Raw genomic sequence first — 19,216 nt, 5'->3', positions numbered from 1 at the left:
TTTAGAAACATATTTTTGAATCATATTTTTTTAAAAGCAAATATCGTTTTTTAGTCTATATACACATTTTGGTCTGTAATATATGTTGATAAATATTTCAAATTATACAAGCTGCGGAAAAATACTAATGCTAGTATAATTGCTAATATATAAGATTAAATATCTGTTACATATTTGAAAAACAAAATGTTTGAACTTTGTCTAATCTACTACTAATATTTAATTGAGTAAACAGGCTCTCAGTTTACTCAGTCTTGTCTTTTATACTGGTGTCAGCTGTGTCAACTGTGTGCATAATGTTTGATATATGTAATTTAAATTACATTTTTAATAATTATTTAACTATTTGATATAATACTATTATTTTGACACGATAAAATATTTGTGGGACATTTTCGAATACTTAACCAAATTTTTTAAAAAAAAGTCAACAAGAAAATTTTCAAAATACCTCATTTATTTATTCATAGAGTTAAATTTAAATGCGTAAATAGACTGAATGTAATTATTTTGCAGCTTTAATACAACTACTGTGTATGTTTTAAAGTTATTTTAATATTGTGAACAAATACTGCTATAATCAATCAGTTTTATACACATATTCACCTTTCATATTTCCATGGCGATAATTGCATGCTAATAAATAAGAATTAAATTTATCATGTTTGAAACTACTTGCGGAACAACCTAATTTGGTAGTTCTAGACCAAACGACTTGAGTGAAATGGCCTATAACCTTCCCATTGCTAAAATATTTTTTATAAATTTTAATACTTCACTTCATTTTAAAATAATTTCACACTTACCTAGATCCTTCGAATTTCTTAATATCAGAATTGTGTTCGTATTTTATTTCATCGAACCACATATCGACTGCCTGTTCGATTATCTGTGTTTTGTTAAGTTTGTAAGTAGCCATTGCATTAAATAGATTTTGCCCATTATCGTATTCTGAAAATAATATAGATATTTATATGATTATGCGCAGTTTAGAAATAGTATCACAGCTAAGTATGCATCTTATTTAACATTTTTATTCACCTGTATTCCTGCATTTGTCGTGTGCCATCTTACATTGTAACACGTTCAGTTTTGCTAAATAAGCTAAATCGTCGTCCCATTCCTGAAAGAAAATAGAATTTGTATTACTTTTGGGCATCATTTTTTATATTATTTTTATTTTATTTACCAAATACGTCATATCTGTAGCTTTCAGCAAACTGGTACCTTCTCCATTAACTGCTTTGCCTGTAGTAACAAATTTTCTCTTTTCATTGTGTTTTTTGAGTACCAGTTCTTTATCATCTTTATTGAAGTCTAAAGCTTCATAATCCACACAAATTTTTGCTGGTTTTTGCTAAATAATATATAACAATTTAATGATAAATAAACAAAGTGCTGCCTATTGTAATTAAAAAATATCATTTACTAATTCATATGATTATTGTTGTAATCATGTTTGTCAATATTAATAGAAAAGATTTATCTGTACAAATTTATATTATTATAGTAACTTTTGGTTACTCTGATTTTTTATTTAAATTATCAAAAAATTATGGAATATTTTTTATGTCAAAACATATCTATAATAGAAATAAGTATATTTTTATAGTTCATTTGTTGAATTTATGAACATATATTACTCACATCATGGCCACATGCAAAATTTGTCGTTTCTCTACATTTAAATTGGCAAAAATCCTTTGCAAAAATATATTGTAATTGTAGAAAGAAAAGAGCGTAGGAAAATGCCAATTTGGCACCTAAAATAAAAAATATAAATATAAATATATTATTTCAACAAATAGATATTAATAAAACATTTATTTAAGAATAGCATATATATGATATTTTTTACCCATTCTGTAAATACAAGTTTATTGAAAAAGTATTGATGTTAGTTATTGCCGTTACTCAATGCAGGTACAATTATTGAACTAACAAAACTTAAATGGTATTTTTATCAAAATCTGTAACAATTCGATACGCAGTAATTGGCGTTACTTTCTTATATGTTCATGATATCTAACATGTTTTGGTATATTTTATTACATATAATTATTGAACTGATAATAACAAATATTTCCATGGTTTCATTTATATAATATAAAATAAAACTAGTGGTGCATGGCATTATTCTTTATGGCAAATTATTAGTACTTTCCATACCAAAAACTATTTTATTAGAAAAAACTTTGCAAAACTTTGAAAAAAATTAGTTTTTTGAGAAATTTTGAAATTTTTGAAAAAATTTTACTTGCTTGAAAAAATTGATTGTTTATATTTTGATTTTTTTATATTTTGATTTTTGAACATTTTTTTTAACAATCGCGCTGCATAGCTGATTTGGAGTCAAAATATAATAATCTCCTTATCAATAGGAATCAATTATTTTTTTTGAATTATTCAAATCGGCTGATCCGTGTTTGCGTAATCGTCGACGAAAATTTGTATCCGCGCACACACACACATACATCAATTTTGTCTAAGTTATGCCAAAATCTTCAGAAAATGCTGAAACGTAAGATATATAAAAATTCATTTTCGATTATTTTCGATTACTATAACTTACACTACGGGAAGTTAAAGATTCAGTAAAAAGATTTTTAGTAAATGAACGCAAAGTATTTTTGTATTATATTTTATTTATAATACAATTTTACAATACAATTTTAATATAAGCATTAAAACACTTACATAAAACGTATATGAAAACGACCTCTAATTTGAGCATCAATTAACGTATATAAGGATGATCCTTAATTTGAACCATCATGCTAAGTTTTATCAAAATACCAGTCGAGCAATGGAACGTTTCTGCTTCTTGAAAAATTAAGACAGCTATTTTTCTGTACTTAAAATTTTAAAGTACCTAATTTTATTACAAATTTTGTGCACCAAACCCATGGTTACTAATAGTCAATTATTGGTGCCAGTAATTCAACTTTTCTTGATGACTTTTATTATATTGTTCTATTCGCCGATTTCTTTGGTACTCTATGATTTCTTGTTTAGACATAACCTTGAGGACAGGTTCAGGTTGTGAAACAGCTTTGGAACGTTTCTTATTTGTATCAACTTTTGGTTTCTTAAAATCATCTACATCATCAAAATCAAGTTCGTACATTCTTTTGTTCAACTTGGTGCTATGAGAATAGTTACAAATCATTTCAAAAGTATTCATATTGTGTCTTTGATAATTGGTGACGGCGCAACCTATGAGGACTGATTCGCCCCATATCGCTCTGGCGAAATGACTGATTTCGCGACCACTGGAAAATTGAAATAAATAAATAATAATAATAATAAAATTAATAAAAGCATAGTATGTAGATTCAAATAAAAATTATATTTAGAAGTATTATAAAAAAATACCGTGTATCGCCTTGGAACGAAACAATGTCATCAAGTTCCACTTCGTCTTTTTGAGAAAACCATTCTTTCAAAGCCATTTGTATAATTTTATCTGAAGTGTAATTAAACTCGGCGTGAGTTTTAAATACATTTTGTCCCACGTGAAATTCTATTCGAAAAAGAATAAAATATTAAATATTTTGTAATTCTTGTAATAATTTATATGTAATACCAGTGTCGAAGCAGGTGTGCGCATTAGTTCCGCAATCCATTGTTGACAACGAGGCCAAAAATGCCATTTCATCGCTCCATTCCTAAAATAGTAAAAAATATCTACATATTCCTTCATTTATTTACAACACATGAATTTATCTATACTAGAACTTTATAAATAATTGTTATTTTACCAAATGATTCATAGATTTCGACGAAGGAAAACGCCTTCCAGTCGTGGTGACTGCTTCTCCTCTGGCAATCAATCCTCGGACATCATTATGTTCACGAACAATGTACATTTTTTGATAATTTGATAGTTTATACTCATTAAATCTTTCGCAATATCTGCTTGGAAAGTTCTATAAAAATATAGTTGATTAAATATCAAAAATTAATAAATGTTATAGAATTAATATGTAATACACTCAGAACAAAATAAGAATTTCATTGTGTCGATCTGTGAATGTATATTTGATATTTATATAAAAATCTTAATTAATAAGCGTTAAGAAGTTGATGAACAGCAGCATATATTTTATATAATTTTTATTATCTCTTGGCATAAAATTATTTAATACTTACGTCAATGTCACAAGCAAGATTAGTTTCGCCGTCAATGCATTTATAAATGCAGTAGTTTTTGCGAACTTTGTAACGTTTTCCATTTGTAATACATACACCAATTGCTAAACAAAATAATATTTTCAAAACAACCGTCATTTCTATATGAATTTCGTAATGCTCTTATGAGCTTGTCTTTTATTGATATGGTAATTGGAAGCTTTAATTGAAACAGTAATTTAGCTCATCTGAAAGTTGATTACGTTTAGAATCAAATACATATTTTATCGTCAGTTTTAACTACACCGTATATTATATCTGCAATCCAATTAAATCCTAATGACCTATAAATCAAATTTTATCGCAATTTAGATTTTAATATGTCGGTTTAATAATTTTATTTAATTAGTTTCATCATTTGAAAATAAAATAATGCTTAATTAGTTTAAATGTTTGTTTGTTTTAACATTTTTGTTCTTGATTTATCGCTGTGATTGTTACTAAAATTTGCATTGGGTGTGTTTTAAAATACTTCGAAATAATTTTATCAAAACGAAATATATAAATATATAATTCAAGGAGAGCAACAAATAACGATAGCATAAATTATACGCTTTACTGATACTCAATAATTATGCAGTATATTTATATGTATCATTGCATTTATATTATTTACTAGAAAGAAAATTATTTTCATTTAATATTCCTTTCATTTAATTATCCTTATTAAAACAGATATAAAATAAAACCAATCATTGTTTCTTTCGTCAACTATAATATTACAAAATGTTCAATTCCTAATACTGGATTTTTAAAATACACGATTTTCTTCAATAATTACATATTTATTCTGTATTCTTGCAAAGGCCATTGACAACTTCCGTCTTGCAAGCTGATCCACTTGGACCGGAATCGTAAACCGAATGTTTTAGGACATTTCCATATACATAATTACATGCCAAAAGGTATGCATTGAATTTGCCATCCATGTAATGAACCATCCCACAACCAACCCTTGGAGATTGTGCCCAAATCAATTGAGTGAAATGTCCTATCATTTTTGGTGCAGCTGATTGTACAACTAATCTTTTAGTAGTTGTTGAAGTTTTCGACGAAGCTTGCGATTTTACGCTACTTTTTGATACAGATTTACTTCTGGGACGCTGGGCTACATCTAATTTTTTACTTGATGATGCTTTGGTACTGAAAATGTTAATTAGATTCAATAAATAATTTATTTTAAAAACTGGTTATGAAAGAAAACTTACGCTGTGATGGATTGTCTTGATGGAGGATGAGTAGGATTTGATCCAGTGAAATTTTTTATATCCGACAGTTGAACATATTCAATTTCGTTGTACCATGCCTCCACACCATTTTTGATTACATCTTTCATATTGTAAGTTGCTGTTGTAAACGCATTGAATAAGTTTTGGCCGTTTTGTGTTTCTAGAAAATTGAGAAAAATCATTATCAATCTATCATCATTTATCACAAACGTTTAAAAAGCATGCAATTGGACTCATGCACGTTTACTATTAACTTGTAATTTTTTTTGTATCTCTTATGAGAAATCCTGATATATTTAACAAAAGGCGCATAAAAAATAATAAAAATTTTGAATTTAAATTTAATTAAACCTGTATCTCGACATTTATCGTGCAACATTTCACATTGTAAAGTGTTCAGATATGCCAGGTAAGCCTGTTCTTCATCCCAAGCCTACAATGAAAACAATAAAATATTAACAATTTGAAATACTTATTAATAATGATTATAATAATATATAAATAATTGCAATATAGGTAAAATTTGCTATAGACCTATAATTATATAGCATATTTATTATCTATTATAGATTATAAATATTGTGTATACTCAGTGGTGTTGTCGAGCCGGAACGCGCCGGAACGTCGTTCCGGCAAATCATTTTTGAGCCGGAACGCGTTCCGGCAAGAAAAAATATAAAAACATCGCTACATACAGAAAATGATTTAATAAGTAAATTTTATACGTTATTATTCAACTAATTTTTATTAAATGTTATTATTGTAATAAACATACATATATGTGCACAAAATGGGTTTTGTAATAATTTTTGTTTCTTTCCTTTTTGAACGGAACTGGAAAAACATGAAAATCGGTTTTAGAACCGGTTTTTAAATTTTAGCGTTCCGGCAAAAAAACATTAGCACAAAACCACTGGTTTTATCAAAGTCGTTTTTAATTTAGTAACAAATTGAGGTGTATGAACTTCTTATAGAAAAAATAATATTTATAAATTAAATCTTACATTCATTCGCATTTCTTATACACTAACATCTACATCATAGGTTCCTATTCATGTATTTTTATAGCCTTACGTGTGCCTATACGTTGCATTCTATACTACACGCCTTACATCTGTACCATGCGCTATATTTCATTATATACTCTCAAATCCCTACATTGTATACCTAATACACCTAACCTATATCTACTATATATCCTATTACCTATAATTTCCCTTACACGCTACATTAACCCTACCGAGATTCGAACCCGGGTCCGCCGCGTGGCACGCGACGACCTTATCCACAACACCATCGTAACGCTACAATCAACCGTCTCTTTTCGCGTGTCGTCGCGCCACCTTAGTATTAATTACCTAATTAATTAGAAAATGACGCGCGGAAACAACAGTGCGTCCCATATTATATTATTAGTGGGGGTATCCGATAGGGTAGTGGTTAAGGTGCGCGACTTCCACGCGGAGGTCCCGGGTTCAATTCCCGGTATAGACAATAGGTAGGTAGAGGTAATACATAGAGCGTAAGGTAAACCTATATAATATAGGTGAATATATAAATTAGACAGTAGTATTTATAAGAAGTAAAAGGTATGTAGGGTATATAATAAGTTAATGACGGTATCGATATCTCACGGTATGATAATAGATATTTATCGATGATATACAATAATATAATATAGTATGATAGGTAATAGGTTATCTATCATATTATTAGGTTAAGTCTTATAAAGTATTGTAATAAATCTTGAGTACTTTTATATCATAATAAATACCTGTAGGTATTAATGAATACAAATAATACCAGAATAAATATGATTAATGTCATTGAAGAATATAAATTATGTACTCAATGATTCCCTCATACTTGTACAATTTAATGTATAGTCTAGCTGTGTATAATAGAGTTAATTATATGAAAAGTCAATATATTAGATTTGTGAGTTCTTATCGAAATATATCAAATTTTTTGAACGTTTAGCGTTCCGGCAAAAAAAATATTAGCACAACACCACTGTGTATACTATAAAAAATCTGTCAATTTCAAAGGAAGTTTGTAACAAACACTGAACAGGCTTAAATGATAACATGTAACTAGGTCTTTATTATAATGTTATACATCAGCAGTTGCTCAATATAGATTTATTTATGTCCTTTAGTTATAAAATACTTGTATATTATACTAAAATATAATTTGAGGGTTGTTCTTACCAGAGCGGTAATAAAATAAAAACACTGGTGGTTGATTGATGTTGATAATTTTATTCTTGACTATTTTCACAATTGAAGAATTTGTTTGATAACCCTTTGGTTATCTATAAGCAAAGACTTCATTAAAAAAACTGAATACTAAGCCTGACAGCCGATCTAAATCCTAACTTATTCGAATATATTAAATAAATTGTACGCAAAACGTGATTCCGAAATCTAATAACACAAGGACAGAAGAACTTTGGATAACACTCAAATAGTACGTAGTAAGGCAATGCATAATGAATTATATATACTCGTATATATATATATATATATATATATATATTACAAAATAATACAATTTAAATTATATATATATTGCCTCTTTGTGGCGTCAATTTAAATCGATAAAATTGAATTAGTTTCAATTTACTAAGGAAATTTTTAAGATCAAAGCTTCTAAATTATTAATATAAATGTTATCTATCTACATCATTAACATCATTATTATAGTAAAGCAATAATAGCAAGTATTATTTTAATTAATATTTCGATAATATATTATTTATTTACCAATTCTTTCATATTAGCCGCAGTAGGCAAGCTGACACCAGCTCCATTTTTTGCATTACCCAACGCAACTGTACTTCGTTTTGCATTGTGCGTTTCTAAGGCGAATTTAATTTCATCTGCCCCAAAATTCAGCTTTTTGAATTGATTACATTTTGAACTTGGTTTTTCCTATGTGTAAAATATCGAATTCAAATATTACTTATTGATAAATCAGAGTTTATTGCAGAGTCTGAGGTCTAAGGTTTCATTTTACTTACTGTATGATTACAAGCGATGTTTGGTATTCCTTTGCAATCGAATTGGCAGTAATCTTTTTTCTGATATGTAGGTGTTACCAGAAATGTCAATATTAGAACTGAATAATTAACTGCAAAATATTGTTATGATATAAACAAATGCATATCAAAATTGTCAATATCAACCATTAACTTTACCGATATTTTTTGTCTTCATTTTACTAGTGAATTCGTTTGCATTATAAATGTATTAAATCATGTTGGATTATATTTTTGAATTTTTATAATATGCCAAATGACGTTTCTTTTGTTTGGCGTAATTAAAGTCAACATTCTCGCTGAGCGATAATTGCAACATTATATGATATAATCTTTCCGATCTTATTACGAATTCATAAATATGAACATGAGGTATTGAGAATATTTATTCAATTATTACATACACAATTATACAAAATTATTATGTTACAAATTCACAAATTTCAAAGTACCGACATGTGAAATATTACATTTACACTTGTAGTTACAATACTAAGAATTTTTAATGTCCTCCTATATATGTCCGGAGAGCCTGACAAATATACTCTGGCACCTATCACATTTCCATAGACGTAGTCACATGTAAACAAATAATTGTTATCACCGTGATTCGTAAAATTGCTAATGGCACAACCGACTGATGGTGTTATTGCCCAAACCAACTGCGTAAATCGGGAAATATCCAGCTTTCTGTAATTTACCCAAAAATAGTAATAATTAATGGTTCAACAAATCAAATTATAGCATTACTTTCATTCAATACTATTACAGATGGAGCAAGATATATACGAAATAGAAATATTAGCTAATTATTAATTTGTTATATGTTCAATAGTATTATCGAATGAAACAATTTGAGGTTTACTTACGAGTCGCCATATTTTTTAATATCAGAAATTTCAACGTCCTTAACTTCATCAAACCAACCCTCGAGAGCATCATCGACAATATCTTCTAAATCAAGATTGTCTGTGTCTTTGATAAACCATATATTTTGACCATTGTGAGTTTCTGTAAATTCATATAATAATATCTATAAATATAATCATATTTATTGTTTTACCGAATGTGTTATTTTACTCAACTTGTATCTCGACAGTAGTCATACCTCATTTTACAATTTAAGATATTAAATGAGGCTAAGTATTCCAATTCATCATTCCATCTCTGTAACATAAATTTATGAAATGGAAACATTTTGCGAAAACATAAAATAAAAAAAACTAATCTTGCACATTTTTGCTAATTAATTATAGAGAAACGACTTGGCCAATCGTCCCACAACACTATCATAGCGCGTTCTACCGATTTTTGCGAAATGACTTTTAAGTTTTTGAAATCAGTTGAGCCGTTTTTTGAGAAAAGATAGACAAAAGAAAAAATTTCAGACCAGACGCATTCACAATCGTACATATATACACATCTGGTTTTTGCATTTTCGTACTCAAGCAACTTAATAATAATTAAGTGCTTGAAACATAAACTTCAGTTGCGCTAATTTAAAAATAGTAGGTGCTATAAGTACAGTTTCTAATGTATACGAGAACATAAAAATGCACATTACTAGTTCTGTCATGTCCAAAGCTGGTGGCAATTGTTCACCGTGCCTATTGTGTGCAAGTCCTTCCGCCACGTATTCCCGTAATTCATTGTGTTTATTTAAGATGAAACTACGACCATCAGCATCTATTTCCATCCGGTGATAACTCTCACATTGTTCATCGGGTTCACCCTAAATTTGAATCAAACTAGCAAAAAGTTTTGCAATCCAATAGTGTTTTTGATAAAAAAATATAAAAACTTACCGAATTATTGCACGCTATATTGAAATATTTGCCGCATTTGTATGCGCAAAAGTCGGTAGAATTATAACTTAGGACCAGTAAAATTGGAAATAGTAATATTTGGAGAAAATTATTTCTTGAAAATAGCGTCATCTGTTCAATGAATTCACTAATGCTATTATTATTTACTTATTATTATTTAATATTAACTTTATTGTTAGTCAACTGTATGGTAGAACAAGATTCCAACAGATATGTCATAATTATGCTAATAATTAAGTTTGGTTCATTTGTTTTCAATACATATCAGAAATATCAATCTTTAAAATCTGCATAGAGAATACAGGTCAGGTTGTCTACATTCCATAGACCTTATAATACATGTACTGCTAGTCGAGGCATAAAAATGTGTCAAAAGACAAAAAGTGATAGTGACGTCACCGGGTGAACGAGCGTAGTTGAGAACCGTCGAATACTCCGGTTCAAATACCACGGTAACTGTTATGACATTTAAAGAAATTGGGAGTATTCGACGGTTTTCGGCAATACTCCTTTACCCGGTGACGTCACTATCGCTTTCTTTTTTTGATAGTATTTACGTAGACCAAATAATAAATATTTTTTAAGAGGTCTATGACTTTTAAACATGGGAAACATATGAGGCCTAGCAGTCCATGCTTTATAAACTCTGTGCTACGTTAACATTCAACTATAACTCATTAAAACCACTCTTTATTTTAATTTTGAAACATCAAAAATGAAAAATTGAATCTGCAACATATTTACACAATAAATACTAACGTCAACTTATTTTCGTTTGTGGATTAATATAAAAAATAGTCAAGCTACTTTTGCCGTAAGTTTTGTCAAAACTTTATCAAAACTTTGTGTTTGATTTATTATTTATGATTAAGATTTTTGTGAATCCATAGAAAAAATGAAAAAATATTTATTGATGTTCTAATATCTTGGAAAATTGATTCAGAAGCAAACATTAATAAAACAATGTAATAATTTTGATAATAATATATTATTCTGCAATTATTTTTATTTAAGATATTAAACTTCAGATATTATAAGTTCGATTTCAATCAAAGACATAAGCCTTTTTCACAACCATTTGGGCAAGCAGAACAAGTTACCACTGCTGTATGTGCTGACTGCGCAACCCACTTTATCAGTGTTTCCCCAAATTACTTGAGTGTAATGACCAATTGCTTTCTTGCTAAAGGAAAAAAATGTTTATATCATTTTTTTAAATAAAGAAAGATCAAGCTTTTACAGATGTAGTATTGTCGTTTTTTTATCCTTACTACTTGCCCTGGCAGATGTACTACTAGCCTCAAATACAGAGTATGTTTTATTACCGCAGTTTTTTTTTAAAATAATAATAGAAAATATATTAATAAATAATTATTAAAGCATGCTTCATTACACATCATTGAAACAAATCAATTGCACTATTAATTTTTAAGGTATATTCTCTATTGCATACGTTTTATTCTTACCTATGCAAGAACACTATAATATATCGGTTTAGCTATTAATATTATAAATTTGTTATTTATAATCTTTAAATTAAATTTTAGGTACGTTAATACATTATCTTGCATAATTTGTAGCGCTATATTAGGTCTTTAGTAAATTCAATCCTAATTTTGCAGTGTTTCAAATAAATTGTTGTTTTTCAAGTTGAAATGTAAAAATGAAGTTTGAAATATGAAAATTATTAAATGACTTACTCTACATAAATTGTTGAGAGTTTCTCTATGTCTGATTTTCGTGTGTATTTATTTTCACTGTACCAAGCTCCTACAGATTTTATAGCTCCTTGAGGATTAATTGTTCCTGTTGTGCCAAAAGCGTACAGATTCTGACCACTCCAACCATGACCTATGTTAAAAATTGTAAATTATTTTATAAATTATTTGTTATGTGTAATATTCTGTATTTTATTCAATTAATATATGAAATATCTTACTTGTCCTAGCACAATCATGGTTCATTTTGCAAGTTTTCACATTCAGCGAGGCTAAGTAAGCTAACTCGTCATCCCATTTCTGTTTTTAAAAATAATTGATGATTAGTACGCATGCTTCGAGAGAAACAAGAAGATATAATATCAAGCATATGTGTCGCTAAGGACTGCGATGAATATAATAAATTTTAATTTGGCTATGTGTCTAATTTACAATATAGATAAAATGCAAATGAAGTGCAAAAATGTAACTAATCATAAGTCCAGAAAATATACGTATAGAAATGTGTTTGAAATGTAAACTATTAATTACAAAATGTTGAATTTGTATCTAGAAATAAAATTCTACTGCAATAAGCATAGGCAATATAAATGTATTCTGGTATGGTTTATGTCTTTTATCTGTCATTATTGAAAAACAAAATCAAAATTTTTCGAAATTACTACAGGCACAGTTTTATTATACCTAACAAATTTATTGTTAATAATAAAGACTCTTCTTTACCAGTTTCATCATTTTCGCAGCAGTTGGTGCAGTTTCGTTATCTTTTATTAGTCCTACTCCTCTAGCCACAAGACTTCTGAAAAAGTTATGCTCGTCCAAAAAATCCTGCTTCAATTCTTCGGTCATAGGAACATCCTGATAATCCACACATGTTTCGGCTGGAGCACCCTTCAAATATAATTTTCAAAATAGTAAATACATATTGAAAATTAAATTCATGAAATAATAATTGCCATAGAAAAATAACTAGATATTAGAATCAAATAGAATGTTGAGTTCAGCAATATATTTAATTTTTCACCGTATTATTGCATCCAACATTTTGCTGCGATCCACAGGGGTACTTGCAGTAGTCTTCGGCATTCACCAAAACTGCCACCAGAAGCAAAGAGAATACAGTGTAGGAAACTAAAATAAGAGCGAGTTTTGATTAACATTATTTCTTATTATTTATTATTTAATTTTAATGCAAAAATTTTTTTGACTTACGCATGGTGCGTGCTATAATATTATGTCTCAAATTGTATTCTATTTCTGACCTATTTATATGAACAGAAGCAACACATAATTCCTTCAGCATTAATGATAAAATATTGCGTATAAATTTATTCTTGGAAAATACATTTGTTGACGTTTTTCTTGTCGTTGATTAATTCTTCAATTTCAATAATGATAATTTGATTTGATAAACATGCGAAAAGTTAAATAATTTTTGCCACAACTTGTGTACAATGCACTTTTCGAGGCACTTATCAAATGATAAGCAATTGATAAATTGATAAGCGCCTCGGAAAGTGCATTGTACTAAGGTGACCACATACGTCCCGGATTGGCCGGAACAGCCCCGGTTTTCCGCCTTGCGTCCCGGCTTTCTCTAAAAGCAATATTGGTCCCGGTTTAAGGTGTTTTGTCGCGGATTTTTAAAAATGTTTTGATTGCCAATATATTTTTAAATATATTTCAACTACGAAATTTGAACCGAAAAAATGTGCATATAAGTTTTTCACCAACACCTCTCCTCCCAACCGCTCTAACACACATTCTAATCCGTCCCGGATTTCATGCAAAAAAATATGTTCACCTTAATTGTACACAAGTCGTGGCAGAAACTATTTAACTTTTCACATTTTTGTCAATTAAAATTATTAATATTTTTTTTACTTTTCATATACAAAAATAATAAAAATTTATTGTGTTGACAACTTAGTTAGCTAATTCACTGATGATGACATTAAATTAAATGTCGAAATGTTTAGAATTAAAGATTATTTTATAAATCTTTGCCTTTTGTCTATATATATATATGTATATATATATTATATGTTTCATAATAGTTTCTAAATATTGAGTTTACATACCCATTTTGTAGTACCTCTTCTCGTGACTTGATTTCCACTAGTCTATACAATCCTATTTATATGAACAGTCAAAATGTATTTTTTTTAATATGCTTAATTTTTTATTTTCATAAATATACAATGCTTATGTACATAGTTATTACTACCAATTTCAAATAACACTTTACACTTATTAACTATCAAATTATCATTTTAGGTAGAAATTACTTGATAAGACTGCATTTATAACTATTGTAAAACATTGTGATTTAGGATTGCATTATGTTAATTGCGTTTCTTGTATACAATTATATACAATATTTTGGAATATGATCCATAAATTATTACTAAGTCGCTTTGATTTAGGCATTTCAAAAGATAAAAACGACATTTTGTTTTAAATTCAAATTTATGCAAAGTTAAGCTCTAAATTAAATATTGCATAGAATGTAATTATTTTTGGAATATTGAAAATATTTTAATTTCACTACAGCTTTGCATATTCAAAGTGATTTGTTAAATATTAAACATGTAGTTTGTGAAAACATATGTACATCCATAATTCATGCTATTGCATTTTTGAATTATAATTAAAATTATCATACAGACTATGTGATATTAATTTTTTGTATATAACTTTCATTAGTTATTATGGTGCCGTTCGTGGATTTTTTCTATTCAAATTCTACATAATTTCATTTCAATGACAATAGTTTATTGATTAGAGAATTTTCTTATCAATTTTATTGTAATAATATCAGTTTCTGGAAACTTAAGTTTTTAAATTTTGAAGTGCGGACAGTGTCTTGTAAGCGAACTGGTACACCTGATTGGAAAAATTGCTGGTGAATATTTTGTGATAATACATCTTTATGAAATAAAATCTACTAGTACTTGTAATAATTTTATAATATGAAATATAAAGCATAAACTAATTTTGACAATTACAAATGATCAAAAATATTCATTAATATTGTTAAATAACTACTACATGAAAATAATTTCATCTTTCATCAAAGATTTATTATATTATGAGTATTATAAATATTGGATTAGACTAATTAAGCTAGTGGGGCGCATGGCATCGTGCCTTAAGGCAAATTGCTGAAACTTCCCGTACCAAAAATTTTTTTTTTTTTTAAAGATTAACATTTTTGAAAAAAAAAAATACTTTGGAAAAATTAGAATTAGCAGAAACTATAAATTTTTGACAAAATTTTACATTTTTTGAAACAAGAAAGACTCTTTCGTTTTCTTTATTTTGAAATAATTTGAAAATTCTGAACCTTTTTTCAAAGCAATCGTACTGCTTTAACTGCATTCAGACGAAATATCGCAGTCCATACATTATAAATTCTGTGCTACGTTAACTTTCAACTATAACTCATTAAAGCCACTTCTTATTTTAATTTTGAAATACCAATCAAAAAGAATTGAATGCTTTAACATTTTTATACAAAAAATAGTGACGTCTATTTACTCTCGTTTATATATTAATATAAAAAAATAGTTGAGCTATTTTTTCGCCGTAGGTTTTTTCTATCAAAAATGTATCGAATTTTTGTTTGATTTATTTTAATGGTTTTTGTGAATCCTTAGAATTCTAAAAATGAAAAAATATATATTAATGCTTTAATATCTTGGCAAAATTGTTTAGATACAAACATAAATGAAACAATGTAATAATTTTGATAATAATATATTATACTGCATTTATTTTTACAAAGAGATATAAAAACATTTATGAAAACGTCAGATGTAGTAAGTTCGAATCCAATCATAGACATAAGCCTTTTTCACAACCATTTGGGCAAGCAGAACATAATTTACCAATTTTATACACAGATGCTCCAAGAAGGTTGCCGCCGCGGTAGTTGCATGTAACAAGCAATTTATTCCATTTACCGCTCTTGAATGTGCTGGCGGCGCAACCTACTTTATCAGTGTTTCCCCAAATTACTTGTGTGTAATGACCAATTGCTTTGCCACTAAAGAAATATATAAAATTAAATTATATATATATATATATATATATATATATATCACATTTAAGTTTTTGTCTGAATGTCCTTTACCCTCTACAAGCGTTGAGTTCGCCAAAAATAGTGAACTTTTTTTTCGATAATGTTCAAAATTTCAAAACTTCAAAATCGTATAACTCAAAAACTTATTGATCTTGTTGTATAATTTTTTTGTGACGGATTTTCTAATGAAAACTCTTTAATTGGACTTCTTTTTGGGCTTTTGCTGATTTTCAACTTGAAAACATTGAAATGTTGAGTATTGAAATGATTTTTTCTGAATGCCATTTTTGGCTATCTGTGACAGATACGTCAGATCTTTAGTAAGTTAAATACTGATCTCGCAGTGCTTCAAATAAAATACTACCTTTTTACTACCGTAAAAACTATATCAAATTACTTACTTTACATATACACCTGGAAGACTCTCTATGTCGGATTTTCGGGTATCTCTATTTTCATTGTACCAAAGTAATACAGATTTTACAACTCCTTTAGGATCAATTGTTCCTGTTGTGGCAAAACTGTATATATTCTGACCACTCCAACCTTTGCCTATGTTAAAATTAATTCATAAATCATAATTCATGAGCAAATTTTACATTTTGAAATAATAAATCAAAGATTTTTGTATATAATATTTTGTATATCTTACTTGTATCGGCACAATCATGTTCCATTTTGCAAGTTTTCACATTCAGCGAGGCTAAGTAAGCTAATTCGTCATCCCATTTCTATTTTTGAAAAAAAAGGATAATTAACAAAAATATCAAAACAAATAACAAAACGATGTGGAAATATATTTTTAAATGCGTTAGCAATGCTTTTAACTTCGTAACTATCAATAACTGAAACGTTTAGTTCCTTAGTAGAATTTCATAATAGCGATAATCAAATGCAATTCTATTTGTTTTTTTCTTTGATCCATACGTCAATGAGAGTAGTAATATAAACGTTTTTTAGTATACTGCTACGGTTTATCTCTATTATCTGTTATTATTAATGAGAAACAGAATATAGATCTTTTTTTTTAAATTAGACATATTACTATGCAAAAAACTTAAACAGTTTTGATATATCCAAAAAATCATTTTTTTACTTAAAAATACTTATGACTAGCTTGACTTCTCCATATTTACCAGTTTCATCATTTTTGCAGCAGTTGGTGTAGTTTCGTTATCTTTCAATTCTCCTACTCCCCTAGCCACAAGACCTCTGAAAAAGTTATGCTCATCTAATAAATCTTGCTTCAATTCTTCGGTCATTTCTATGTCCTTGTAATCCACACAAGTTGAAGCAGGAACTCCCTTCAAATATAATTTTCAAAATAGTAAATTCATATTAATAAATAAACCTATTGTAATTGACATGAAAAAAACTAAATATTAAGTTTATTAAAATAAAATATAATATTTAGGAGTTTAATAATAAGAATAATGTATTAAATTACTATTTAAGCAATATATCTAATTTTTTACCGGATTATTGCATCCGACATTTATCTCCGATCCACAATTGTACTTGCAGTAGTCTTCGGCATTCACCAAAACTGCCGCCAGAAGCAAAGAGAACACAGTGTAGGAAACTAAAATAAGAACAAATTTTGATTAAATCATTTATAAATATTTATAACAAGCTCTATCCGTTCATGCTTTGCCGTGATTTAGTTTAAATTAAAAAGTTGAACAAATATGTGCATTTGTTACATTTAGTTTAACGTTACTACTATCTGTTCAACAATTTACCTGTTTAACAATTTGTCTACTAATTTACCTATCAACCTGTTTATCAATCTACCATTTTACCGGCCTTTTTTATATAAGATTTATTTTTTATATAACAATATGCAAAAATTATTTTGACTTACGCATGATGCGCGCTATAATATTCAGAGTCAGATTGTATACTATTTCTGATCTATTTATATGAACAAAAACAACACATAATTCCCAACCTTAGCTTTAATGATAGAATAATGCGTATGAATTTTTTCTTGAAAAATTCTTGTTTTGTACGTTTTCTTTTTATTTGATTAAGTTTTCATATCAGATAAGATTGATTTTAGAATTATAATCAAATATAATTTCAGTTCGCATTATGATCAAACTAAAAAATATGAACAGGATCCAATTTCAAATTGCCATAAACGCATATAACTTATTTGGGATTGAAACTATAAATAACTTTTTTTCTTTTTTTCAAAGAATATCAGGTAACCGATTGATTGAAATAATTTTGAAGAAAAATAAAATTTGCGGTACCGTGATAACAACGCAGAATCAACGTATTTTCTAAGCTTTCTTTCATTAATAAAATTTTAATATATATATATATATATATATATATATATTATAAATTTATAATATATTATATATATATTATGAATTTGTTCTATAATAATTTCTAAATATTGAGTTTACTTACCCATTTTGTAGTAACCTCTTCTCGAGACTTGATTTCCACTGGTCCATACAATCCTATTTATATGAAAAGTCAAAAATGTATCTTTTTTAATATGCATAATTTTCTATTTCCATAATTATACAATGAATTCTGTACATAATTATTGATATCAATTTCAAATAACACTTTACTCTTATTAACTAATAAATTATCATTTTAAGTAGAAATTACATGATAAGATTGCATTTATAACTATTGTCAAACATTGTGATTTAGGATTGCATTATGCTAATTGCGTTTTTTTGCATACAATTATACACAAAATTTAGATATATGATCCGTAAATTATTACTAAGTCGCTTTAATTTAGGTATTTAAAAAGATAAAAACGGCATTTTTTAAAAATTCAAATTTATTCAAAGTTAAGCTCTAAATTAAATATTGCATACAATGTGATTATTTTGAAATATTGAAATTGTTTTAATTCCACTACAGATTTGCATATTCATAGTGATTTGTTGAATATTAAATATGTAATTTGTGTGAACATTCAAATCCAACATAAATTTAGTTCAACCATAATAGATAAGTATTTTTCTTATATCAATTTGATTGTAAAATCAGTTTCTGGAAACTTAAGTTTTCAAATTTAGAAGTACGGACAGTGTCTTGTAAGCGAACTGGTACACCTGATTGGAAAAAATATAGGTGAATATTTTGTAATATTA

General features: G+C 27.8%; 3 protein-coding genes across 3 annotated transcripts; all 3 read right to left on the bottom strand.

The window, feature by feature from the left end:
- Positions 1–602: 602 nt before the first annotated feature.
- Positions 603–1,862, bottom strand: LOC113382719 (venom allergen 5-like). The gene is made up of 6 exons (XM_026620952.1): positions 1,859–1,862; positions 1,648–1,763; positions 1,190–1,357; positions 1,042–1,123; positions 807–951; positions 603–636 (listed from the first exon to the last, which is right to left on the bottom strand). The coding sequence occupies exons 1-6, from the start codon at positions 1,860–1,862 to the stop codon at positions 603–605; spliced, it is 549 nt and encodes a 182-aa protein (XP_026476737.1).
- Positions 1,863–11,354: 9,492 nt separating this feature from the next.
- LOC113382711 (venom allergen 5-like) lies at positions 11,355–13,307 on the bottom strand. The gene is made up of 6 exons (XM_026620941.1): positions 13,217–13,307; positions 13,029–13,135; positions 12,728–12,895; positions 12,226–12,304; positions 11,987–12,137; positions 11,355–11,469 (listed from the first exon to the last, which is right to left on the bottom strand). The coding sequence occupies exons 1-6, from the start codon at positions 13,305–13,307 to the stop codon at positions 11,355–11,357; spliced, it is 711 nt and encodes a 236-aa protein (XP_026476726.1).
- A 2,534-nt stretch (positions 13,308–15,841) lies between these two features.
- On the bottom strand, positions 15,842–18,533 carry LOC113382700 (venom allergen 3-like). The gene is made up of 6 exons (XM_026620931.1): positions 18,510–18,533; positions 17,564–17,670; positions 17,225–17,392; positions 16,741–16,819; positions 16,490–16,640; positions 15,842–16,052 (listed from the first exon to the last, which is right to left on the bottom strand). Exons 1-6 carry the CDS (start codon positions 18,511–18,513, stop codon positions 15,842–15,844), a joined length of 720 nt encoding a protein of 239 aa, XP_026476716.1. The 5' UTR covers positions 18,514–18,533.
- Positions 18,534–19,216: the final 683 nt, after the last annotated feature.

The sequence above is a fragment of the Ctenocephalides felis genome, unplaced genomic scaffold (assembly GCF_003426905.1).
Source record: "Ctenocephalides felis isolate EL2017-DRISC unplaced genomic scaffold, ASM342690v1 CF-g0.4_SCAFFOLD_00845, whole genome shotgun sequence".
NCBI classification, from domain to species: Eukaryota; Metazoa; Arthropoda; class Insecta; order Siphonaptera; family Pulicidae; genus Ctenocephalides; species Ctenocephalides felis.
This window is presented reverse-complemented; position numbering and strand designations above follow the sequence as displayed.

Bases quoted from the DNA above. Each gene is read 5' to 3' on its own strand.
- LOC113382711 (XM_026620941.1), bottom strand. From the start codon at position 13,307: ATGCTGAAGGAATTATGTGTTGCTTCTGTTCATATAAATAGGTCAGAA. The intron at 13,136-13,216 runs GTAAGTCAAAAA...CTCTTATTTTAG, and splicing joins TATTATAGCACGCACCATGC to TTTCCTACACTGTATTCTCT. The intron at 12,305-12,727 runs GTAAAGAAGAGT...TTTTAAAAACAG, and splicing joins CTGCGAAAATGATGAAACTG to AAATGGGATGACGAGTTAGC.
- LOC113382719 (XM_026620952.1), bottom strand. The intron at 1,358-1,647 runs GTGAGTAATATA...TATATTATTTAG, and splicing joins ATTTTGCATGTGGCCATGAT to CAAAAACCAGCAAAAATTTG. The intron at 952-1,041 runs GTGAATAAAAAT...TATTATTTTCAG, and splicing joins CGACAAATGCAGGAATACAG to AATACGATAATGGGCAAAAT.
- LOC113382700 (XM_026620931.1), bottom strand. The intron at 16,641-16,740 runs GTAAGATATACA...ATTTTAACATAG, and splicing joins ACATGATTGTGCCGATACAA to GCAAAGGTTGGAGTGGTCAG. The intron at 16,053-16,489 runs GTAAGTAATTTG...ATATTTCTTTAG, and splicing joins CTTCCAGGTGTATATGTAAA to TGGCAAAGCAATTGGTCATT.